The sequence below is a fragment of the Trachemys scripta genome, chromosome 11 (assembly GCF_013100865.1).
Source record: "Trachemys scripta elegans isolate TJP31775 chromosome 11, CAS_Tse_1.0, whole genome shotgun sequence".
Classification (NCBI taxonomy): Eukaryota; Metazoa; Chordata; order Testudines; family Emydidae; genus Trachemys; species Trachemys scripta.
In genome coordinates this window covers 29939573-29965450 of record NC_048308.1, presented here as the reverse complement: position 1 = coordinate 29965450, position 25878 = coordinate 29939573, and the positions used below count along the sequence as shown (strand labels likewise).

Genomic DNA, 25878 nt, shown 5'->3' with positions numbered 1-25878 from the left:
GGCTCCCATATTTTTAGAATTGTGTTTGGTTTGCTTATCAGCTGACCTGTGAAGTATTATTCCTGTCATTTTATAATTTAATACTAGTAAAAAAAATTTAGACTCTTACTCCTGTGTCGTAAATGCAACTTACTAATTTTGGATTAGCACATCTAAAAATTGTAATAAGGTAACATTTTTATAATAGTGCTGTTTAAAATCATAGCATTTTTATTCCACATGTGTATCGACAGACACCGTGCTGAAGCTGTGGTTTTATATGGAACATTTTTTCAGAGGTGTCATAGGTATGCCATCTTAATTACACACTCATAACATGGTGGTCTTCATTAGAGTGTTTCTGGAGCAGAGACTGTGACTTGCTGTACATGTGGACAGTGCCTAGTGCATTGTGAGTAACAACATCAACCAATTTAGTCCAGTGTTATATGCGCATTAGTAAACCCAAGTTAACAAAAAGAAGGAGGGTTTTTAGCATTACAAAGATCCAAGTCATCAGGTTATTCCCAGTTAAAGCAACTTTTACAATGCTGTGCTTCATATGTACAGTGAAATAATACATTTACTTCCCTACAGTAACTGTGGTTCTTTGAAATGATGTAATTTGTGAGGATTCCACTGTAAGTACACATGCACCTCATGTGCACAAGATCAGTTTCTTTCTGCTAGCAACATCCATCAGGCCTGCCCACGCACCCTGAGTCACCTCATACTCTGGCATGATGGGCAGACCCTTCTTCAGTTCTCTTGCAATTCAAAGCATGGACAGCTAAGGACTGCAAAAAGCAGGAATGGAGGGCGGGTTGTGGGATATGCATCAACTATCACATCTCAAAGAACTACAGATACTGCAGGGTAAATAACTTTATTTTCTTCTTTGAGTAAGTTTCAGTGTGGATTCCTCTGTCCGTGACTGGCAATCAGTCTGGATGGTGGGTATGAGGCGTATCAGCTGTGTTAATCAAATAGAGATTGAAGTACTGCTCTTCCAAACTTTGTATCTGTCCTGGCTGCCAGGTCAAGTGCATAATGTTAATGAAGGGTGGCTGCTTTACTCCACATGGCTGCCTTACAAATCTCTGAAACTGGCACATTTCTGAATCAGGCTGATGAGGTCACCTGTGCATCTCAACATTGTGAGATGAGAGAAAACAGAACATGACTGAACTGGTGGATGGTATGCTGCTATTGCAGTAGGTAGACTTTCAGTCCAGGTGTCAGTCCTGACTGTTTCAGAAGCAGCATGTAGTCCAAGATGCTTGAGATTATAGCTTCAACCAGATACACATTGTTTTGGAGTTGCCCACATATGAAAAACCTTTCCCATTTTGCAGAATAGGTCCTGCTAGTGGAAGCCATCCTTCTCTGCTTAATAATTCCTTGTATTTGTCTGGAGCACTCAGTCAGTGATGGTCATCAAGCCAGCATCCAGGCCATCAGATGCAAATACTGTGGGCCTGGATATACTATCTGACCCTGATTCTCAGACACTATATCTGTGCAGGCAGGGAGGCAAATGGAAGGTTGGCTAGACATTGAGTAGGCTGACAGCCAAAGTTCTCTCAGCTAATAAGGGGCTAGCATGACAACAATAGCTCTGTCCCATCTGATTTCCATATTACCTGAGAATCAGGAGAATCTGATTTCCATATTACCTGAGAATCAGGAGAATCTGTAGAAAGGCATGGAGGAGGTCTCAAGACCACTGAAGAAGAAAGGTGTCTGGTAGAGATCCTAGTCTCATACCCTCCTGGATCAAAAGGCTTCTAGGATCAAAGGTTCTAGACATCAGGTAAGTTTTTACCAGACCTGGAGTAGTACTGTGAACAATTTGTTCATACTGTGTTTGGCTAGGCATTACACCAGCTTTAGCGAGTGTTGTTATGGCTATAAGTGGGGTCAAGTTGGTACAGGACAACATGTGTCCTAGTAACCTTAGGCACATGCAAATCCTTGTGGACGGTCCTGTCCATACAAATGGGACTGTAGGTATCAATCCATCTTTCACCAGCTATGCTCATGCTGACCATGAATCAAGTAGAGCTCCTATGAATTCTATAATCAGGGATGGTACTAGAGATGATTTCTCGTACTTTGCTAGAAACCTACACTGAAAGAACAGGGAAGTCTACTTGATCTAGGGCTATTTTGGTCTTCCCATGAGATCTGCTCCAGAACAGCCAGTCACCCAGGTACAAGTAGACACGTAGTCCCTCTTCCATACAGGTGCACCACAGCCACTGCCGTTGATGTGGTGAATATTCACAGTGCCGTGGCAGAACCCAATATTGGTAAACTCTTCTCCTTTCAGAAGAGTCCCTCAAGAGGGATGTGGAAGGGGAGTGAGGTATAGTGAGAATTTGATGGTCTAAGTTTCCATTTGTCAGTGGAGATGTCCGACCATGTTTGGAGGAATGAGGCAAGGAAACTTCTACTACAGGTGTTCATATGACTGATTTTGATACAGCTATTGACTGAGCTATCAAATTTGCTGCTATGTGGATAGAACTGTACACGTGGCTGGAGTTGAAGAGGACTGACATCCTCTATCATATCTCGTCTTCTTTTTTTTTTAACTGACAGTCCAGCTGCCTGTGGTATGAAGGTGTCCACTGTCTCTGCTGATGTTGCTGTTGAGGGCAGTACATTTTGCAGTACACTAGAGATCTGTAGTTTCCCAGGAACTACAGGTTGCCTTAAAGTTCTTGAGAGTGGAAGGCACTTTCTGTTTTCTTAGTAAATAGTTTTGATCCCTCAAATGGCAAATCTTTGATTGTGGCTTGCACTTGGCGAGGAATGCCCAAGCCAGGAGCCACCGGTGGCCATGGACCTAGCCACAGTATCAGCTGTTTCCATTGTAGGCACATCTTTGCCACTAGTGTCCTCCTTTTACAATGTCCTTAGGGTCTTCTCCAGTCTCATAAGGGAGCTTGTTGACAAATGGCATCACTGTCCCATGTTAGAAAATCGTATTTGGCTAGCAGAGCTTGGCAGTTAGCCACTCATAGCAGGAGATAGGCAGAGCAGTAAGACTTTCTCCCAAACTGTCATTTTGGATCTTCCTCCTTTGGTGAATTCTTGCCAGAGTGTGATTTCTTTTGGATGGCCGAGATTACTAGAGATCTGGAGTTGGAGTGCGAGTAAATGTATTTGAACCTGGAAGTTGGCATCTGACCTCTTCTCAATACATTTCACCAGTGGTGGTATAGTGGCCACAAAACTCTGGCTGGAACTCTTAATCCCACATTGATAGGGACAGGGGCTCTGGCAAGATTCGCAGACCACAGAACTTCCAATCATTTGTGAGTTTTGCATTAAATCTGAACAGTCTCAATTTCCAGTGTGTCTGTAATCCATTGCAGGAACTCTTGGAACACCCTGAAATCATCCAGAGTCAGGATTGGTGCTGAGGCAATTGCCTTGTCCAGTGATACGGAGAGGATGTCTTTAGGGGCAACACTGGACACTGATAGGTTTGTGCCTGTGGATCCCATTTCTTCTGGTATTCTGTGGTCTTGCCAATAATGCTATGGGAGAGGGATATCTTCCCTTTCTAAAAGAGGGGAATGTTTCCTCGAGGCTTGGGATGCTGGTGACGTGCTGTGCCCCAACGATGGTGATGAGGAGTATATCTCCTCTATAGGTGATGCTGATGGGTATGGTTCCCACGGTGCTGGGGCTTTTGTTGGTACCAATGGACACCTTGGTGCTGACAGCAGTTCAACACTTGCTCACTCAGTGCAGTTTTCGGTACAGGGTCCAGTACCAAAAGGGTCTGCGGCATCAGTCTGCTCTTTTTCACTCATCTTTGGATAATGGAAAATTCATGCAAATTCATTAGGATTCTTTGCCACTGCACAGTCTAAGACTAAAATTCTCATTCCACAGGAGGTCTAACTGAGTGAATAGGATGAAGCTAATGAGCAAGAATAGCAGAAAACTGGAAAGTTATGCTCTGTAATCACAGCAGTCTACTGGAAAATCTTAACTCTCTCCCTCCGTAGACTTTAACAGAAAGACCTTGCACAACAGAACATTCAAAAGTAATGTAATCCTTCACTTAACAGTGGTGCTTTCATTGTTTCAAAATTAATGTACTAATGATTTTCAAGGCATTTTAAATGCTCAGTCAGATTATACACATCAAGACTGTGCTTTCTGTAGGCTTCAAATGAGTTACTGAATTTCTCAATAAAACTGAATCATTCAATCTAGTTATAATAAATAAGCAAAATATAATCCTAAAAGACAAAAAAAACTCCCACCCAGTAACTTGCTGACAAATCCTGAGTTCTTGATAATGTTCACTATGCCATATACTAGTGTATTTTTCAATGTCAGTTCCAATTTACTGCAGTTTGTTGGACATCCTTTCTGGAATAGGGCCACATTACACTTCCTTTAAAAATCAATTGAAGAATGTATCCCAGTGTTTTTCCAGTAACGCCCCACTTATTTGCTGCTTCAAATTTAAAAACACAGCAAAACATGATACTCTTATCACAGGTTATCACTGTAAATTATTGAGCAATACAGGGGTGGTCCTGTTGTAACTTTAAGCTCACACCAGCATCGCTAATATATTCTGCATCAGAGCACTGCAACTGGAAATCCCAGTGGTAACAGAAGTAACTTCCCACTCACCACAAAAAATGTTTCCCTAGAGAAAAAGGCTCAGAAAACTTTGGAGTTAAAACTTTAAACTAAGACCCCTAATATCAGTCAGCAATTTTTATTTCACATCTCAAACTACAGCTCCCTTTTTTATTTTACTGTGGAATGCTGACTATATTCAGCTCCAAGTCAAGCATAATACTTTTCCCCTCCATAAATCATTAACTCCTGGCAAGGCCTGGTTATGTTTGGGGGGGGGGGTTCCTTCAGTCCACATTTTCTGGATTTTATAAACTTTAATTTTCATTTGTTTTAATGGAGTTTACTGTCATTATATTTGTTTCACTTGCCACTTCTGAAAAGTTTGTATCACACTAAGTTGTCAATGGGCTTGCACAGGTATAAGTGAGGGGGAAATATGGTACTGCAACTGGAATTTAGTTAATTCTATCAACAATGCTCGAACCATAACTTAATCTACCTCACCTCTTCCAGAGCTGTATTGACTGTGCATTGCTAACAGATGAGAGTAGTAAAAAACAACTCTGAAGTAAGCCTCCCCCGCCAGAAACAATTTAAAATAGTAATGCTACATTTACAAAACCCAGTAAATGAGCGCATATCCGATTAAAAACCCCACAGAGTATAAGAAAAACATTCCTATGGATGACACTATATACTATAAGTGTCTCAACAATAACATCAATGTTCAGACTTGAAAACAATTTAAAGTAATAAGCATGTATTCAATTCACTGCAGAGTCAATGCCTTTTTCCTACAAAGAAATATCTTACTATCAATGTTGTAACTTTAATACAAAACGATCACAAAAAATTCTTCCTCCGCTAGTTCAGTGCTTCCTTACCTGCCACAGAGTTGGGACGAGGCATTATTAAAGAGCTAGAACTTGGTGTATAGGGAACAGGCCCATCTCCAGTACATACTTCCTCTTTAGACAAACTCTCTGCAGACCCAACTGTTTCCTCTTCTGCAACTGGTGAACAATTATCTGCCTTTCGATCGTGAATAATTCCTTGATGTACACCAGCCCTGAGACTCCCATCCTTACTCCATTCCAAACTGGATCCGCTGCGATCATCATTTTCAGATGAACTTGTTATGGTTGCTGAAGAAACAAAAATCCTAAAAACTTAGGGAGGACGAAGTACTACAATGGCACTTCAGTGGCATGATACATTTACTATTCAAATGGCATTTTAGTTTACACAGGTAACATCCAAGTAAATTCCTCACAATGTATTCTGTTAAATTAGAAGAATGCTCCTTGTCGATGAAAAACTGCTCAATCCCTCCTACAGGGGGCTGTAATACTGTGGTCTAATTTTGGTTGCTGGGTTTAGAGTGCAGTGCTGAATGGTGTTGGTGGCCTGTGATACACAGGAAGTCAGACTAGATGATCTGGTGGTCTCTTCTGACCTTAAATTCTATGACTACAGGAAAAGAGAAAGTCTGATAAAACAGATAACGAAAAGGCAGTTTGGAAGCTGCTGTAAATCCACGTAATTTGTGGGAGATAATTTATCTAGTTCTTTTCAATGAGGGAACGAACTACTCTTTAAAGAATAACTTTCAAATTCCTCTGAATATTAAATTTAATAATATCACAAACTACTATAAGTATTTTTATAAACAAGAAATTTTTGATCAACTAATAAAATCTAATGGAAGAACATAAACCAAGAAAACATTTTTAAAGTAAGAATCAAGAATTTAAATATATTCTTGATAAGTCACTTTTCCAAATATATACTTTTTACAAAAGGGTCAAATTCAACTCCAGAGTAGGCTGGGACAGTTCTACCAAAATCACCATTCTGTACTTTCTGAATAATAGTGAAACTTTGGGATAGGACACATTCTTGACCTGCTTTCTGTCAATCCGAGCTTGGAAGCTAAAATGTTGACCTAGCTAAGTGTGCCAGAATATTCAGACAGTTCCTCCCCCATACAAGCTGTTTCAATAAGTTTGTTTGCAAAATAATAAGTTTTTGTGAATGCCGTGTGAATTTATATATATACACAACTTTACTAGGCATGCTGCAATCTATAGCAAAGAACACATAAAACAGCATGCTGCGGATTTAACATAGCTCTTTCACAGTCTAACAACACAGAATATGTCATAGTGAAGTACGTGTGAAATCATAAGTGAAAAAGGACAATCCTTATGTTAGAGTTAGAGGAAATACAGAATAATAATGCTCTAGCTCCTGGAGGGGGAACATGATGCTGCTTCCGGGAGCTACGCGGAGCCACAGCACATGTGGAGTGGGGCAAGCCCCGGACCCCGCTTCCTGGCAGGAGCTTGAGGGCCAGATTAAAACATCTGAAGGGGCGGATGCGGCCCCCGGGCCATAGTTTGCCCACCCGATCTATCCTATCCTAAGGCTCCTCTGCTCATCAGAAATTACAGAATGAGCGACAACAACAAAAAACCCCAAACAGTAATACTTTAATCTGCCCCCCATTCACAGAAGAGGAAGTGTTCAATACAGTGGTTTTGATGTATACCAAACTTTAAAGTTTGGAATCTATCTTTCCCATGGCTAGCTTTGTAACAATTCCACAGATTATAACTTTGCTGTCTACAAACATACAATAGCAAACTGCACCACCCCCTTCCTTTTCTAATCAGTTTTTGTTCAGTAAACAAGCCACTTGACAATCCACTACAAGTATGAAAAAAACAGCTGCTGTTTCAATATGCTTATTATGAAGTAACAATGAAGGATCTCAACTCAAGAGATCTGAAGGAATATTTCCCTAATCATCTTTTAAAAATCCTGGTGCAAAGAATGTTGATGTATCTGTAAATGAAATTTAGATTAAAACACCCCAAAATTATTGGCTCACCAATTTCAGAAACATTTCAATCTGTACAGAATGCAGTTAACACCAAGGATCAATTGTAATTTTGTGTTGTTTTTTAAATTAAAGCAATGCAAAACAGGAAAGCAACAATAAATAATTTCCCATACAAAACAGACTTTTATGGCATGAAGGTATACCATAGACCAGTGGTCACCAACCAGTCGATCGCAATCTCCAGCTCCTAAAAGTCCATCACTGCACACTGCTTCTGCCTTCAAGCACCACCCCCGCAGCTCCCATTGGCCAGGAACGGGGAACTGCAGCCAATGGGAGACGCAGGGGCAGAGCTTGCAGGCAGGAGCAGCATGCGGGAGTCACATCCCCCCCCGGAACTGCCAGAGCTTGCTGGCCACTTCTGGGAGCAGCATGGGGCCGGGGCAGGCAGGGAGCCTGTCTTAGCCCCGCTGCACCGCCAACCAGGAGCTGCCTGAGGTAAGTGCTGCCTGGCAGGAGCACGCACTCCAACCCCCAGCCTTGAGCCCCCGCCCGGAGACAGCACCCCATACCCGCTCCTGCACCCCAACAGTGGGTCTGGAGACCACTCCTGCACCCAAACTCCCTCCCACAGCCCACACCTCTCTCGTAAGGTAGATTCGCCATTTCTCTGATCATTCTAGTCGCCCTTCTCTGCACTTGCTCCATTTTGAATTCATCTCTCTTAAACATGGGAGATCGGAACTGCACATAATGATAAGATCTCACCAGTGTCTTGCATAATGGTAATATTTCCACTATCTCTATTGGAAATATCTCACCCGATGTGTCCTAGGATTACATTAGCCTTTTGCACAGTCACATCACATTAACAATTCATGATCATCCTGTGACAAATTCTGCAACTTGACAGGGGTTAGACGAGGTGATCCTTGCGGTCCCTTTTAACCCTATAGCTCTATGATTCTATGTGACCTAACCAAGGTTTTTCTCCTTGTCGGTCTCTTCCAACTGATACATTCCCCAGCTTGTACCAGGGATGAGGGGCTCAGGGCTGGGGCAAAGGGTTGGGAACAGGGTAAGGGGGCTCTGGGCGGGGCCAGGAATGAGGAGTTTGGGGTGCAGGAGGATGCTCTGGGGCTAACGTGGGGAGAGAGGACTCCCCGCATCTCTGTGTCCCTGCAGCAGCACCTGGGCTGGGGGGGAAGAGGTGCCTCTCCCCACTGCGGCAGCTCTGAGGCTGGGACTACAGGATATGACCCCCTTCCCTGGCCTCAGCAGGTCCTGGCCGGGGCTTGTTTAGGACCGGGGAAAGGTTGCCCGAGCCGTGCCTGGATCCGGGCCCGGGCCACGCCTGGGGTTGAGATGGGACAGGCTGGGCCTGGGTCCAGGTTGGGCCATACCTAGATTAACTTTAATCTCCACCCCACCCCTCAGTGCTTAGTTGTCCCACTTCTTCTTTCCTTGTTTTCTATTTATATGGCTAAAGAACCTTTCACTGTCGACTGTAATTTCCTTTGCAAGGTCCAACTCTGCTTGGCATTTGACAGTTCTCACTTTTTACCCCCTGATTTCTGACCTCCAAGAAGTGGCTTTCCTTGTTGATACATGCCATCTTCCAGTCCTTGTAGGCTTTTTGCTTTCTCTTAACCTCTTTGAGATGCTTGTTCATCCAGTTTGGTCTGCAACCCTTCCCTATGAATTTTTTCCAGTTGCTTGGGATGCAGGCTTCAGATAGTTTCTGCAACTTTGACAAAGTAATTCCAAGCCTCCTACACAATCAGATCCTTGAGTTCCTCAATTCAGTCCACTTCCATAACTAATTCCATTAATTTTTATAAAATTTGCCCTTTTGAAATCAAGAACCCTAGCTGCAGACCTATTTTTGTTTTATCCTTCCATTTAGTTTAAACTGAATTAACTCATGGTCACTCAAGCCAATACTGTCCTCTACAACCAGTTTTTCTATTAGATTCTTGCTACTTACCAATACTAAGTCTAATGGGGCATCAATCACTTCTTGTTGGTTCCGTGACTGTTTGATTAAAAAAATGTGCCAGGTCACACATCCAGGAATATCTGGGCCCTACTATTATTAGTAGCACTTGTCCTCCAACCTACATCCCATAGTCACACAATTTCCAGAAGCATTTATTTAATTAAAAATATTAAAGAGGTCTCATGCATATCCAAATTGGATCCCGGGCATCTGTCGCAGATCCCAAACACTATCCCAGTTGAGCATCTGTTACCTCTCTTTCCCAAAGTGATTCCATTTTATCCATTCCATCACTTCTAATTTCTTTACAGTCTATCTCATCATTTATATACAATGTTACTCTACCACATTTATCTTTTATTTCTGTCTTTCCTGAATAGCACATACCCTTCAATACCTGCATTCCAGGCACGACTACTACTCCACCATGTTTTGTTATCCCTATAATATATATAATATAATTTCACTTTCTGCACCAGTAGTTCTACTTCCTCCATTTTGTTACTCAGGCTCCTTGCATTGGTGTACAGATGACATCTTAGTTGTTTCTACTTAGCTTCACCAAGACTCTTCGCTCAATAATGTACAGTCATTTTACTGCCAGTATCACCTGACTGTTAGTGCCAGTACCACTGACAGTATCTTTCCTCTGACTGTCCATTTTCTGACCTTTTACTCCTCTTTTCTCTATTGCTGTATCCTCTCCTTCTTGATTTTCCTCCCACTCAATATTAGAGTCAGGCATGCAAATTACATAAGCATCTCCTGTCTTCTCTGAATTCCTCATTAAAAGCTCTTTTAATTAGCTGCACCAACCTCCATCCCAGAAGTCTATTTTCCTCTCTACTCAGCTGGAGTCCATCCCATGAGAACAATTCTCTATCCATAAATGCCTCCCAGTGGTTGAACATCCCACCTCCTTATAAAACACCACTGCCTGACACATCGGTTGATCATCATAAATTTGTCTTACGTTTGTCTCCTCCTTTAGGGACAGGTTCCCACTGAAGATCACTCAAGCCTCCATTTCTTCAAGCATCTTCCCCAGCCTGCTGTAAGTCTTCCTTGATGCATTTCAATGACAATCTAGCAGTATCATTTGTTCGACATGAAGGACAACCCATGGATTCTTTTCTATTCCCATTAGGATCCTCTTCAGCCTCAGGTCCAAATCCCACATCTCTCCCGACAGAGAGAACCACTTCTGTTCTCCAAATTAGCTCTGGTGACAGGCCTGTCTGTTGTTCTTAGTAGGGAGACCCCAATCACATAGATCTGCCTCTTCCTGGTGTTGTTGAGATTCTCCAGTCTTCCCCCTTCTGTTCTTTCTGGTTGCAAGTCTTCTGGTCTTTTGTTCTCACTTGCAACCTTCTGCAAGTCATCCTCTATCCTCCTGTGGCTCCAAACTTTGGCTATTTCTATTGTCTCTTTCCCTCTTCTCGTAGGACTCGCTGCTCTTCTCATCTTATTTGCCCTCCCATCTTTGGTTACTGCCTGCCTCTCCCCTTCATTTTCCAACTCAGTGAACCTGTTACTCAGTTCTATTTCTTCTTCGCTAGCCAACCTTTTCCTCTCTCGTAGTCGGAAGTTACACCCTTTCACTGGCCACTTTCTTCATCCAGCAGTGTACCCTCACAATCCTCTGGTCCATCATGCATCTGCAAGTCTTGAGGTTTCCCTTTAGTCACCTCTCTCCTTCCCTCCATCATCTGCTCAAATCCCCTTTGAAACTCAACCATAATTTTTAGCTGTATCTCCAAACCTCAGATCTTCTCTTCCACCAGATCAATCAGGGGGCAATTCATACAAATGACACGCTTTTCAAGTATCCTCTCCAGAATAATGTACATCGCACAGCTTCCACATCTGGTCATCTTCATAGTCTCTTCCATTCCTCGGGTCACCATCACTACTGTGTCTGTAGCTGTCATAGCCTTCCCTCCTAAATTCTCACTGCCCTTAAGGAACAGGTGCTTGCCTCTCTTCTCCTCCAACATATTTCCACTCAAACTCCTGTTTTCAGCTGTTTGCTGGTTCCTATGCCACTGCACTGTGTGTTGTGATCATATCAGGTGTCATAAAAAAGCATGGTAGAACCAGAATGGGCTTCTTCCATCCATGCACCAAAGAACATCCATGTTTCTGGATGTGGTGACAGAGAAAAGGGTAGCTCCTATTGTACTGAATGGTCAAATCAATAATGAACCAGTGCCCAGTATGGTGCTAGTGTGCACTGTACTGCTGCAGGGGCTGTCATTTGGACAATACTAGCAAAGTCAACTCCTGATCACTAGTAGTTATTACAGATCTCATAACAATACTTGAAAAAGCAGAGGTATGAAACTTCAGCATCTTTGGTCAAATTCCACCTCTAATTACAGTCCATTTGCCTGGATTCTCCCTAAATTTTTAGCTAGATATGATATTCTTCACTTCATATCCTAACTTGTTCTCTAGTATTGCTGTGCACTGTTTGTTTTCTTGCCTCAAAATGTATCAGAAAGCTTATTTTGTTAAATTAGTATTTGGGAAAACAATAATATGTCTTTCGATGAAAAGCATGATATAACTGCAAAGTAGGATATATTTTATAATCAAAGTGAAATAAAATTTTATTTGAAACCCCATCTACGTTTCATAATATTTATTCAAGTGTTATTTAACAGTTGTCAAAAAACAGGGACATACAATATGTTTTAGACACATGAAGTTTCTAAGTTTACAACTAACTTCAACAGCATTTCCAGCTAATACATAATCTAAGAATTCAAAACATCTAAAATAAATAACTGGAAGAAAAAGCAAACAGCCATAATTGCTTCATTTAAAAAAGCATTTTTTTTTAACTTAAACAGGAAAGAAAATGAAACACTGTTATAAACTCAAGCACCAGCTGAAGACACACTAGGGTTACACAGTCCCGGGTATTTTTAATCCTTAAGATTTTTTTCAGAGAAAGATTTCCTCTAAAACTACCAGTCTAAATAAAGTAATAAAAGATGGAGGATAAAAAAAAAATGGGTGACAGGCTCATTAGAAAAGAACAAAGAAGGAGTAAGGAGAAGAGGAACAGAGTTAACCCAAAAATATTTGTGTCTGAATTTGTTGTCCCACCCAACCTATCAATTTTTGGGATCTTCTGGGGTGTGTATGCCCAAAAAGGAGATTTATAGTGGCTCTAGAGTGGGACATCCAAGTCAGAGAATAGGTTTGTATGGTATGCAAAGGCCATGCAAATACACTGTTCCCTTTCTATACATGAGCACCCTTGCTCCAAATTCCAGATCCTAGTCTCTCCATCCTCCATAGGGGATAAATGAGATTAAGGAGTCATTTAAGCATCAATGTAAGACTAAAACTGGCACCGTGTCTCCTCATTCATGAGAGTGGTGGTAACAGCAGGTAAGAGAGAAATGATTCCTCAGAATAAGTAACTCAGGAGACTCACAGAGCCTCCATGGACTGCGCAACTACCAAAGCAAGTGCACTTAGGTCAATCTCAAAGGGCTTGTCTACACGGGCTGTTAGTGCACACCAGCTGGGGTGTAAATTCGAGTGTACACCAATATGTCACGTATTGTCTGTGTGGACCCTGCTGGCAAACAGTAAAAGTTTCCTAGTGCACGCTGATGTAGTCAGGCAGTGCTGCACGCAACACGCTGGTGTGCACTAACGCGCTGTGCAGACAAGCCCTAAGATTATGTATAGGTGTGCTGATTACCAAACTAAGCTGCTAGCTTAGTCACTCATACACTTGGAGGCTTATAAAGTTTGTTATTTTCAGTGATGTTTATAAAATCAACACATTTAAAAATAATTAGTTCTGCTTTAGATAAAAATATTAGATGATGTTCATAATTCATGCTGTGTATAAAGTAAATCAGTCTCTCTAGAGGTGGTAATTAAGTCAACACAGCTAAGTTGACCTAACCACATCGCACAGGGGTGACACTCTTCCCAGGCCTGAGAAATGGAGCTAGGTTGTCCTACATTTTAGGTGTAAACCAGGCTTGAGCATTACATTTAAAGGGATTTGCAAGTGATGTATTTTAAAATAGGACCTTATTTAAAGAAATACCAACAATTTGGCATAACAATTATGGACTGTAAAAGCTAAGGCTTTTATAAAGCATTCAGTAATCCTCATCCCTCATCATGACAGAATTATTGCATTTTTGCATGACAGAGTTATTGCATTTTTATTCTTGTGTCGGAACAACTTGGCCCTTTCTGAAATATTATAAATGAGGATTCCCCTTGGATTTAAGAAAATAAAGCCAGGGAAGAGCTCCACTCAAGCCTTCCATACTGAAAGAGTAGCATGTTTCCAGGAAAGCTTATGTTTTGGCGAGTAGCCCAGGCTTTTCTCCTATTTAGCTCACTGCTAAAGATGAAAACCTGCCTCCACCTCCATTATGTCAAACTCAATGGAAGCAGAGACGATGTCAGTAAAGCATTAGAAGACTAAAAGAAGCTTGAGCCAGCAGTAGGGGGAGGGGAGGGAAGCTTTCCGGTCAAAGGGCCTGCTGGCTCAGAATAACCAAGTGGGAATGAAAATACAATGGAAGCTTTCTTAAGTAGCACGGAAGAACAAGCTATTTTCATGGTTGGGTGAACTGTGCTGAAAATGTTACAAAAGATATACTTGCTAAACTCTATTCAAAATGCACATTTAATGCTATTAACAAATCTGAATGCACAACTATACACATTTTTTATACAAAACCAAAATAAAGTTTATGTATCAGACGTGTTCCCCCACTTCACTTCTTGACAATATTCACAGTAATGGTAATGGTGATTAAGAATTTTTTGGAGGAGTAATTTATACTCCCCATTTTTCTGCCTACTTCATCTATGGAGCAGGTCTGAGCCATACAGATCTTAAACAGTCTCCAAATGGATTCCCAAGGAATTTGTTTTCCATGGATTTGGGAGAAGATGTGAGAGATGGAAGGCTATATTTTAAATCAATCATTAAGCTCAGTAGACTACGTCCATCATGAACTGTAGCAAATCATTTCTATGAGGGTCTCAGGGTCAGGAACCACACACACACACACACACACACACAATTCAAGACACTATACAATACTGCCCTGCCTATGTCTGTTCCAGTTTCCTCCTACACTCCTTTCAACACTCCAACTGGATCATTTCTGGTCTCTTTTCATGCTGCCACTAAATTCAAATGCTGTTCTTCCCCTCCCCTCCCCTCCCAAACCCATATTTAATTATTCAACAAGACCTCTCTCATCACTGGTGCGAACTAAAAAGTACCTAGTTTGAATTAACGTTTATATTATACACAACACTGAGCACATATTGTATAGTAAGTGCTCAACTATTTAAAAATAAAGCTGCATACATACAGTATGCACATAGACTACTATTAGATTGCAGAGCTGTATATAGGAATACTGCTATGCAAAAAGTATGTTACAAGCAAGAAAGGAGAACTTCATTTTTCCAGCAAATAACTGTAAAGCCACAACAATAAACAGGAAAAAAAATGAAGTAGGTGAGGGTATAATTAAGATAATTTTAATAATATAAATTTGAATTATAGTGGAGTCCATAAGAGACTTAAATAGAACTCTATAATACCTCTTTAAAATGTTTATAGGAAGTGGTCTCAAAACTTCCATTTGAGGTGTGTTCCCTAACTCGAAGAAGAGACAATTGCTTTAAAGAAATGAGTTATAACTGGAAGAGGCTCCTTTTAAAAGAAAGGAAATTATGCCAAGGCATGAAATGTGAGTTGAGAGGGGAAAACCCCATCTCACTTGCCAGAATGAGCAGTTGTTTGGTTTTCTAAAATCTAGACTTTTTGTTATTTCCGGGGGGGAGGGGGAATTAAGAGCTCATGTCGATACAAAATTAGTGTAGTTTAATGAATGTCACTCATTAACTTAAATAGCACTTAAATTATTAGTGAATGAGTATAGCTCATAGCCCTTAAACAATTAGCAAAATCAAATTTTTTTTTTCAACAAAATACATCTAAAATGCTGAGCATCAGTGAGCAGAGCAATCATTTATTTGAAAACCATACTCAAGTGAAAATTTAAAGTCAAAATGACTAACTTTTTAACAACTGGTTATAGTTATTTACCACTATCTTACAGAAGCTATACAAATTTTCAGACTTTGGCAAGGAGTGTCTACCAGAAGAGCCCAAGACTTGGTCAACACTTAACAGTTTTACAAGTCAAGCTTTCTCAAGTTGGGAAGTGTTGGGTTTTTTGTTTTTAAACCAAAATAGTTACACCAGTATAAAGATGCCTTATACTGGTATAGCTTATAGCAATATAACTAGTTCAGGAAATGATGTAAGTGCTTTTATGTTGACAAAACCGCCTGCACAGTACAGAGGTTGTTTTTTTAGGTCTGTTTTTTGTTTTGCTGCTCTAGCTATACCAGTATAGTTAAAGTGGCAAAACTTTTAATTATAGACAAGCCCTAAGACTCTAGGGCAGTGGTCCCCAACACGGTGCCCGTGGGCGCCATGGCACCTGCCGGGGCATTTATGTGCGCCCGCCTAGTGCCCAGCAGAGGAGAGAAACTGCAGCCCCACGCCTGATGGAGACAGAGAACTCCGAGGCTGCAGGCGCAGTGTTCTCTGTTCCTGGCAGGCACGGGGCCACGATTTAAGCCGTAGAGAAGCCGCGGCCCCGCGCCTGCCGGGGACAGAGAACTCCGGGGCTGCAGGCTGCGGGCGCCAGTGTTCTCTATCCTCGTGCCTTCTCTCCGGCTTCTCTCTTCTCTCTGGATTCATATATTAAGTATGATGTTTTTCATATTATTTAATGTACAAATACAAAATTAGCCTTGAAAAATTGTTGGCACCCGCCACACTCTTCTGAAAACATTAATGTGCTACTGGCCACATAAAGGTTGGGGACCACTGCTCTAGGGTCATACCCTCAGCTCTGCTAATGACTTTATGTATGACCTTAGGCTAGTGACAACCTCTCTGACTCAGTTTAACAGGTAAGTAATGGGGTAAAGTACTTACCTACTTTACCTCACAGGCATATCCTAAAGCTTAATCAATTAAACTTCCGGCTAACAGTGACCTCTACTAACATGTTAGCGTTTTCAGTTGTGAAACGAGTTCATAAAATTTTCTAAAGTGAAAAGTAAAAAACATCCACTTAATGTTTACAATAAGTAATATTTAAGAGTCACAATGGAATTTCCCTCTTATCTGTTGCAGATGCTTTGTTTTGAGAAATTGTGAGCCCCAGATTTATTTCAAAGTTGACCTATCTCCGAAGTAGATGGAACAATGCTGAAAAAGTCAGAGAAAGGGAGAATACTATTATTACTGTATTCTTTTCCTTCTTCTAACTTATATGACAGCAAATAGAAAATCTCTCTTCCAAGATACACATGCTAAGGGACTGGAGGACAATTTTGCTAACTATCTTAAGACAACATGTTCTCAGGGAGACTCTGTTTCTGAGATAACCACACTAAAATAGATTACTAAGGCATGATTACTATTTTTTATTCCTCCATTTTGCTATGAAATGCTAAAATAGCTGAATGGTCAAACTGCAAAGTGAAATGTGCTATAGAAGAGCGTATTATCACCACCAGTGCTAGATCCCAGAGTGGATATCAGCAAAACACTTGTAATGGTAGAAAGAGGGAATACATTCATCTGAAATTCTTTCCATCAACAAAAGGTGGGGAATGTAGCCCTCTTTATTACATTGCATGTCGCTGACTTTCTGACTAACTGTAGATCTTGGAATATTTAAATTATTTGCTTGAACTGATAGGACTCAGAGGTGAGGACCTCTTCAATACATTTTTTCATAATCACTTATACACCTTAGCATCAGTCTCCTCCATATAATTAAAACCTATCTGGCTTACCCAGTCAACTGGGTTAAGAGGATAGGCATCCATTCATCCTCTGGAATTTTATGGATCCCACAGTCTCTCGAAGGTGGATAGGAACTGCTCAATGCAGTCAGTCTCTTGATAAATCAGGAAGGCTTTCTCTCCCACTCTGCTGTTGTGAGAGGATGTACTCACAGTCTGAGGCTGCTCCTTTTGTTGCTCCAGAACTTTGAAATGCAGGGCATGCGCATGGTTCTCAGCTCCTAGCTGCTCCATGTGTCTTTGGTGGGCTTCCATCTCAATTTCAGCATCAGCTTTGCATCTTTGGTAGGCTCTCTCCTCAGCTTCCTCCATTTCTTTTGTCTCTTTGATCCAGAGTTCCCTCATCCTTATTTCATGCTCACGTTCTTTCTTGGCTTCCAGGTGCCCCAGCCAAACCAGTTCTGCTGCAGCTGTCTTGTGGCGTCTAGAGTATGGGGATGCTCAGACCCTGCTCTCTGGTCAAAGTCTATGAGCAAAGCTTTCAGTTCCTGGTCTGAGTCTCTTTTTATGGAATATTCCCCTGTTTTTACATATTTTTTAAGAAGGTCTTTTGTGTCAAGACCGTCATATGACTGTGACCCACTCATTGTAACTAAACTTTAACCCTTTACATTTGATATTGAGAGTTTTAACTTTTAACAGTGTAGGGTTATGATCTTTAAGGCTAACTGATCTGTGGCACGTGAATCCTATTACGACTAGACCAATCTGTCATGCTGTCTGGAGTGGCTCATGACTGTGAGTGCCTACCTCAGGGCAGACATCCCAAACTGGTGGTGTGTTCTAGAATTAGATTTCACCAAGCCATTAATAAATGTTAACTTCTTGATCATTATATCAGTTTTATGATGGAGTCACAGACAGTCTGCTTAGACTCTCCAGTCTGTTTTGCCACCCAGAAAACTAGACTTTGTGATAAAAGGTCACTTAAGCCAAAAATCACACCACATCAGGTTGCTCCCAGTTCCAAGAATCCAGTCACTTACCCCAGATCAATTGGTACTCTAGATCTTACTCCAAAGACAACACTGGTAGCCAATTCTATAGTAAGCTAAAAGTTTATTAGCTAATAAAAGTAATTCGCATTATTGAGAGGTTAAAGCAGGTAAAACATATACACAGGTGAGTCACAGTTTGTAATTCCAAATGGTGGCAGTGATGTAATAAATTGCCAGTTTCTCAAAAGTCTTTTCAGGGTTCCCAGATTGTGTCTGGGGATCTCTGCTTTGCATCTGGTACACTTCCCTCTAAGACAGTCCAGAGATGAAGGATCTTTCCGTGAATCCATATTTATAGCTTCTTCTCACAGAAAACAAGCTGACAGGGCCACTACCCACATAGGCTTTTCCTTTGATGATGGAGAGTGAGGATGCATTTTGAGTCTTTGACCACCTGACCACTTGCTTTGAAATTAGCAATTTTCTGTTATGTTCTTCATTTGCATTCCCCAATGCTTCTTTCTCGTTTGATGCTTTGTTTGATGGATTATTAAGTTACAAGGGTATACACAATGTAAATGTTTGCTACTACATTATAACAGGATACAGATAAATGAAAACAATGCGAGTAACATCCCACTAGTTTTCATGAAGTTTAAACACCGAATACACTCCTATACATTTAACAATTACTCTGAAGAACGTATACACAAGTGAATTAGCCTGGCACCTGGTCTGCCAGCATCATACCTTCATTATAACAAAATGTTCTAATCTCTATATTCTAATCTCTCTATACAGAGATTACTAAAAATGTTTAGTGCCTTACACAAGTCAAATAAGAAGCTGCCATTTTTGACAACTGACTGATTTTAAGTAGAACTGAAAGTTCACTTTTCCACTTAGAAGGCACTGGAATTGGGAAAACCTTGTAGCTTCAAGTTAAGGGGATATTTTATGTTTGTTTTCTTATTGTAGGTAAAGTTAACAGTCATGATAGAAATTAATGATTTTAAAAGGGCTTACTTAGTTAATGAGTTAACAGGTGGTTTAACTACTAACTAACATAAGAAACAAACCCCTCTTTTACAACAGCTTTGAAGCTCACTCAAATTCAAGTTTTGTTTAACACGAAAGATGATCTTTCCATTTTACTCGGGGCCCCTGCTGGGAGGTAACACTAAGACAGCAGCCTGCACTCAGGGATTCACCAGCCAGTTCTTTAAATGGAGGTACTGAAATCATGACAAGTATTTCGCAAGACTGTTTGCATTATGTGTTTCTGTCAAGCATCAGTATACTCAGTAATATATAAGTAGTGCCCTACCAAATTCGTGGCCATGAAAAACGCATTACAGACCATGAAATCATGTCTTTTGTGTACTTTTACCCTATACCATACCGATTTCATGGAGGAGACCAGCGTTTCTCAAATTGGGGGTCCTGACCCAAAAGGGAGTTGCGGGAGGGAGAGGGGAAGGGGTGTTGCATGGTTATTTTAGGGCGAGGGTGGGGAGAGATCGTCATATTGCCACCCTTACTTCTGCGCTGCCTTCAGAGCAGGGCAGCCGGAGAGTGGCAGCTGCTGACTAAGGGTCCAGTTCTGCAGGCAGCAGCGCACAAGGACGGGTGGCAATACCATGCCATGCCATCCTTACTTCTGTGCTGCTGCTGGCGGTGGCTCTACTTTCAGAGCTGGACTCCCGGCCAGCAGCCTCCACTCTCAGTTTTCCAGCTCTGAAGGTAGCGCCACCGCCTGCAGCAATAAGGGTAGCAGTACCGCAACCCTCCCTAAAATAACCTTGCGACACCCCCCCACACACACACACCTCCTTTTTGGGTCAGGACCCCTACAATTACGACACCGTGAAGTTTCAGATTTAAATAGCCGAAATTATGAAATTTAGTATTTTTAAAATCCTACGGCCGTGAAATTGACCAAAATGGACCATGAATTTGGTAGGTCCCTACATATAAGACAGAAAAATAAGACTAAACTCTTCAAGACAGAGGACGGAAAGAGAAGATGGAATACACAAAGGCCCAAAGCTTTGAATTTTCCCTTAACACGCATATTCTTATTTAAATATTAAGGTACCTAGCAATGGTAAATAAATTAATCCTTGACTTTTACTGTGAAGGCTGCTTTCACTAGAGAGATATTCCTTCCATGCTGTGAATAACTGTGGGCCTCTAAATTCCCTCCTGCCCAAAGTTATCGATTTTGTGGAGGATCACCAGAATTTCACTTGTCCCTTGTCACCTTGTTTAAATCCTCCTTCCATACTCATTAACCTTGGAAAAACCTGCATTGTTTTTAATTAGCATTATCTGACTGTGGTCATGAACAGCACAGTAGCACTTCCCTGTAGCAGCAATACTAAATACTTTTTGGTTGGAAGCTAACAGACTGGTTTCAAACAACTGTGGGCATCACCATGGTAAAACACTACTGTGCAGAAGCACAGGCCAAGAAGAAGAAAGAGACAAGGGAAGGGTAGAAGTGGAGGCAGTTATTAGAAAACAGAGAAAGAACTGAAGAGAAAACTAATAAGAGGAATAAAGAAAAAGAAACAAGGGGTATTAGAAACATGAACAGGAAAAGGTGAAAATGCACACCTGAAACGACAATGCTGTTAGAGAAAGAGCAGCACTTTTAAATCCTCTCAAGCATAGGAACTAGAGCCAAATTATTAAGTAGAATTAGACAGGAAAACATCTTGTGGTCTGGTCCTTCTCTCTATATAAACACTAAACAACAAGAGAAGATATCCGTTAAGTTTTTACATTACTAAGAATTCAGTTGCTTACCTATAATTCCACTGTCCTTGCTTTCCAGTGTGGAGCTAGGGCTGCTAATGGTCCCACAGGGACTACTTTTATTAGCTGCTGTTTTGCCAATACAGCTATTCAGAGTTGAGCAGGGACTATCAGTGCTGGGTGACGTAGTGCTGCTTGTTAGTGTAGAGCAGGGGCTGACTCCTTGACTGGTTACTGTGCACTACAACATGAATGAAACAAACAATTACTGCACAGAAGACAGCACATCATTTCTTGAACATTAGAATTACTGAGATGAAATAGAAGAATGACAAAACCTGAAGAACCCATTTCTGTGCAGAACTTTAATTCCTACATTTTATTCTCAGTGATTTGGGAGATTCAGAGACATGTTCCTGAAATACTCTTTCAAAAGTGATGATTTTGAAGAAATAAAGGAGAAACACATTGTTCGAGGAAAAATTGGCTGCTAGGCAGATTTCCTTTCTTTTAGACATTTTGCTGAAAACAAATGCTTTATTCATTCTCTCCATTTAAACTCTGGGATCGTTGTCTTGCTCACACTTAACCACCATTGAAAACTAAGTTGATGTTATAAGATTTAGGAGGCCTGGGATAAGCATAAAGACTGATGGCTATTGAGGGATCTCAGTCAACACATGACATTTTTGTAGAGGGATAGGACATCAGCCTCTCATTCCTCTCCCCTCACTGCTTCCAAACACAGACATCACAGAGCAGAAGTGAAACAGGGCTCAACGGGGAGGCGAGGGGGAGGGAAAAAGAGGAGGTGTCCCTTACAAGATCTGCTATTTTAACCATTACTAACATTTCCCCCTAACAAATCATTCTAAAATTGACAGTATAAGCCATTTATTTTTAAAAATCTCACTGCCCTTTATTCTTAGGGGAAGGAGTTGAGATCATTTATCAATTAAAAAACCTCTACAGGTTCTGATTCACCTACAAGTTCCATGACATGCATTTTTATGAATACAGTCAAATTGTTTTGTTAAATATCAAATGACTGCAATTAACTCTTAGGAAAATGGTTCTTATCTCAGAGTTAGAATGAGAGTTAAGATATGTTCTTTTATCATACCATGGTTTCATTTTTTTCTTCTACAGTTATGTGTCCAGAGGTTGGGATCCCTTCTCCCAGTAAAAATCCCAATCTTGTCATCAGTTCTTGTGCTGCAGGTGAACAGTTTGATTCTTTATCAGGCTTTCCTTCTGTACCAAAATAAAAGATTGAACTTTGATGAAGAATTACAGTATTATACTTGGAAACTGTTGCTAGAGGTAAAAAAATAAATAAAAAATTAAGAGACTGCAATCAAATCTCAACACTGATTTTTCTATCTGCAAGGTTTTAGTTAACTGAATGTAATAAGTACAGTAGACAAACCTCTTACTTTTTTGTCTAATAAGTTTAAAAGGTAGATTTGTCTTAGGTTCATTTGCATTTTTGTCTGACTTGTAAGATATGTTCAGTAATCAATAACTTAGTGTTATCCACAACTAGCCGAGAGCATTTTAAACACAACAGTTCATGTCTACTGTCTAATGCAGGGGTGGGCAAACCCGCAGGCCGGATCCGGCCCCTCAGGGCTTTGGATCCAGCCCACGGGATTGCACCCCCTCCCCCGTGGTGCTGCAAGCCCCGCACTGCTCTGTGAAGCAGCTGGCACCACATCCCTGTGGCCCCTGGGCTGTGTGGGGGGAGGGAGGGGCTAGAGAGCTCAGTGTGTTGCCCTCACCTCCAGGCACCGCCCCCCGCAGCTCCCATTGGCCAGGAACGGGGAACCGTGGCCAATGGGAGCTTCAGGGGAGATACCTGGAGGAGCAGCAAGGGCAGTGCGCAGAGCCCTGTGGCCCCCCCTTCCCCAGAGGCTGCAGGGACGTGGTGCTGGCCGCTTCCTGGCACGGCGTGGCGTGGCGTGGCATGGCTTGGGGCCAGGGCAGGCAGGGAGTCTGCCCTGGTCCCACTGCATGCTGCTGCCACCCTGGAGCTGCTCTAGGTAAGCGGCGCTGGGCCGGAGCCCACACCCTAAACCCCTCCTGCACCCTGCCCCCCAATCCCCTGCCCTGAGCCCCCGACACACCGCCTGCTGCACCCCTCCTGCACCCAACCCCCTGCCCTGAGCCCCCTGCTCTCCAACCCCCTGCCCTGAGCCCCCTGCTGCACCCCTCCTGCACCTTAACCCCTGCCCTGAGCCCCTCCTGCACTCCGCACCGCTCCCTGCACCCCAACCCCCTGCCCTGAGCCCCCTCCTGCACTCCGCACCCCTCCCTGCACCCCAATCTCCTTCCAAGCCCCCTCATACTCCACACCCCTCCTCTGCCCCAATCCCTTGCCCTGAGCCCCTTCCTGCACACTGCACCCCCTCCCATACCCTGCACTCCCTCTCGCACCCCAACCCCCTGCCCCAGCCCTGCATACAATTTCCCTACCCAGACGTGGCCCTCAGGCCAAATGTTTGCCCACCCCTGGTCTACTGTGTTTGACATTGTGTTAGTAAACACAAGATAAAATTCAACATCATTTCCAAGTATAGTTAAAGCTTGTGTTTGTGAAGGTTCATGTAAGATTATGACTCCATTCCAATAATTTTTAATAGCAGTATTCTGGAAAGTTATGTTTATAAAAACAGAGGTTAATAATGAAACCATTTTGCAATCTCAACTGTAGCTATAACAACAAAAACAGCATACATTTTTGTGGTGCCTTACTGTATTCAGTGCATGCACAATTTGTTGCAGAATCTCTCTCTTATTATGTAATTGTGCTCCAGAATCTAACCTTAAATTTTAAAGTTTCTGGACCTTATAGAAAACTTTTAAAATGATTGAATGTAATCAGTGCAGTCATCGTCTTCCAAAGAACAATAAGCTCTAATACAGGTAGCTTTCATCTAAACAGGTTTAAATGCCAAAATCTAAAAATGGCATTTTTAAAATGTTCAAATTGTTCATTATTTCACTGCTGCTAAGGAAAAATATCTAGCTGATGTGCTAATCACACAACCTCAAATCATTTCCCCATGTCTTCTCAGCTGCTAACAGCCCTGTCACCTTCCCAACTACAAAAACTCCCCTCCTCAAACCAACATCATACACAATACAGATCTCTATTGTCAATTAAAAAAATCTATGGCATCCAACCACTTAGGTGCAAAAACTCAATTTATCAAGGACAGAGAGTTAATGATCCAGGCTACTGCTCAAATGCATTAGTTGGATTTGGAACAGGCTACCTCGCATCAGGAACTCTAAGCAGAGACCAGGTGAGGAGCACACATGTAGTGATGAGGCTAAGATTTTCTCTGGTTTCTTCCATCATGAAGACAAAGAACTATCCAACTAAATTGTTTGGATTATGCAGCCTGCTTGTTCTGGATTACATGCAGTGAGAGGGTGCCAGCAGTTCCATGCTGCAATATATCTTTTTTTGGAGAGAAGATTTGATCAAATCAGAGGACGGGGCCTCCAGCCTCAATCTTCCAACAATAGTGTCAGAGGAGACTGTGTAAAAACCCAGACTTCTTTAGCTGAGTTTCTCAGGGTACTTGGCTGGCTGTAAGTAAGCATCATTATACCCAAGCTTACAGATGGAAAAAAACAGATAAAGAATAAGTGAATTGCACGGATTAATAGAGTAAGGATCCCTTCTAGCTGGTGAAGCACACTAGGGAGGATCTGGAGACAGTTAAAGGATTCTTATAAGAAGGCAGGCTGCCCTCTGCACTTAAACTTATGGAGGACGATCAAATGCTCAAAGACCTTCAACACGAATGCACAAATACATCAACTTATGCAAACACAAATCACAAGACCTGTTTATTTGATAGTTTTTGAAGCCAAAATGTATTATTTTAAATTTAAACTGTGTTATATTGCCATCTCTCAAGACAGGAAGAAGTTGCTGAGCTGCACTTCAAAGTCCTGGTGCACTGACTAACTGATGTATCCCAAATGAGGCAGAAATAAAGACAAGCCTCATCTCTGAGCCTTGTACATTACCAAAAGGAAGAAATGGATTATTTGGGTACCAGACCTACTTTGTCATCTTCTCCCTCTAGTTTCACAACACCAATTGCAACTCAATGTGCTCTTTGAGAAGAGTGCACACACTTCTCAAATTGCAGTATAAGACATACCTGACATTCAGTGGCATTTACAGGGAAACGGCACAAAGTTAGTTTTGATTTCCAGCTTCAAATTAGATGCACCAGTCAAAACACCCAACAACATTAAGTGCAGCTCAGCAGTTTGCCCAGAAGGCAATAACTACATTTTACTTTATTTGTCTTGAGCTGCATTGAACCATCCAATCCCCAAACAGCAGTACTTTACCAGTCTAACTTCCTTCAACTGATTACACACCTGTTTGTTTTTAATGTATATATTTCTTGTAGTTGTTTCAGTTCATTTAAAGCTTCATGAATTATCTAAGTATTTTAAAAATATTTAACTCTCCCCTAATGATATTGGGAAGAGGATATCTGTAAGGTGAACACCATTAGGGTTCCATTTTTCTGTAACTAAGATAACAGCAAGAGTTGTCATCACACACTATTCTTCGGATTTTCACATATATGTGTTTAGTATGATTTGAATGGCAAAATGTAGATTTTTTTCAATTTCATTTCTATTCTATATGCAGCTGGAGTATAAGCTGTGCTTTCCTCTCAAATTTATAGCTGTTGAATATTATACAGTAATGACATTTCTGACAGGAAAGCCAAGTTTCAATTAAAAAGGTAAATGAACTTTAACCATGCCAATTAACAGAAGGCATTAAGTGGACACTGTCAAGCTAT

General features: G+C 41.5%; 1 protein-coding gene across 11 annotated transcripts in view; it reads right to left on the bottom strand.

The window, feature by feature from the left end:
* Positions 1 to 25878, bottom strand: part of TANC1 (tetratricopeptide repeat, ankyrin repeat and coiled-coil containing 1) — a 203312-nt gene that overhangs the window by 72145 nt on the left and 105289 nt on the right. For 9 of the 11 annotated variants that reach the window (XM_034786416.1, XM_034786413.1, XM_034786415.1 and 6 more), the window contains 3 exons: positions 22158 to 22288; positions 21086 to 21275; positions 5481 to 5741 (listed from right to left, as the gene is read on the bottom strand). In XM_034786416.1, coding sequence (XP_034642307.1) covers positions 5481 to 5741; positions 21086 to 21275; positions 22158 to 22288 — 582 coding nt within the window. The other 2 variants (XM_034786418.1, XM_034786420.1) reach the window with 2 other exon arrangements.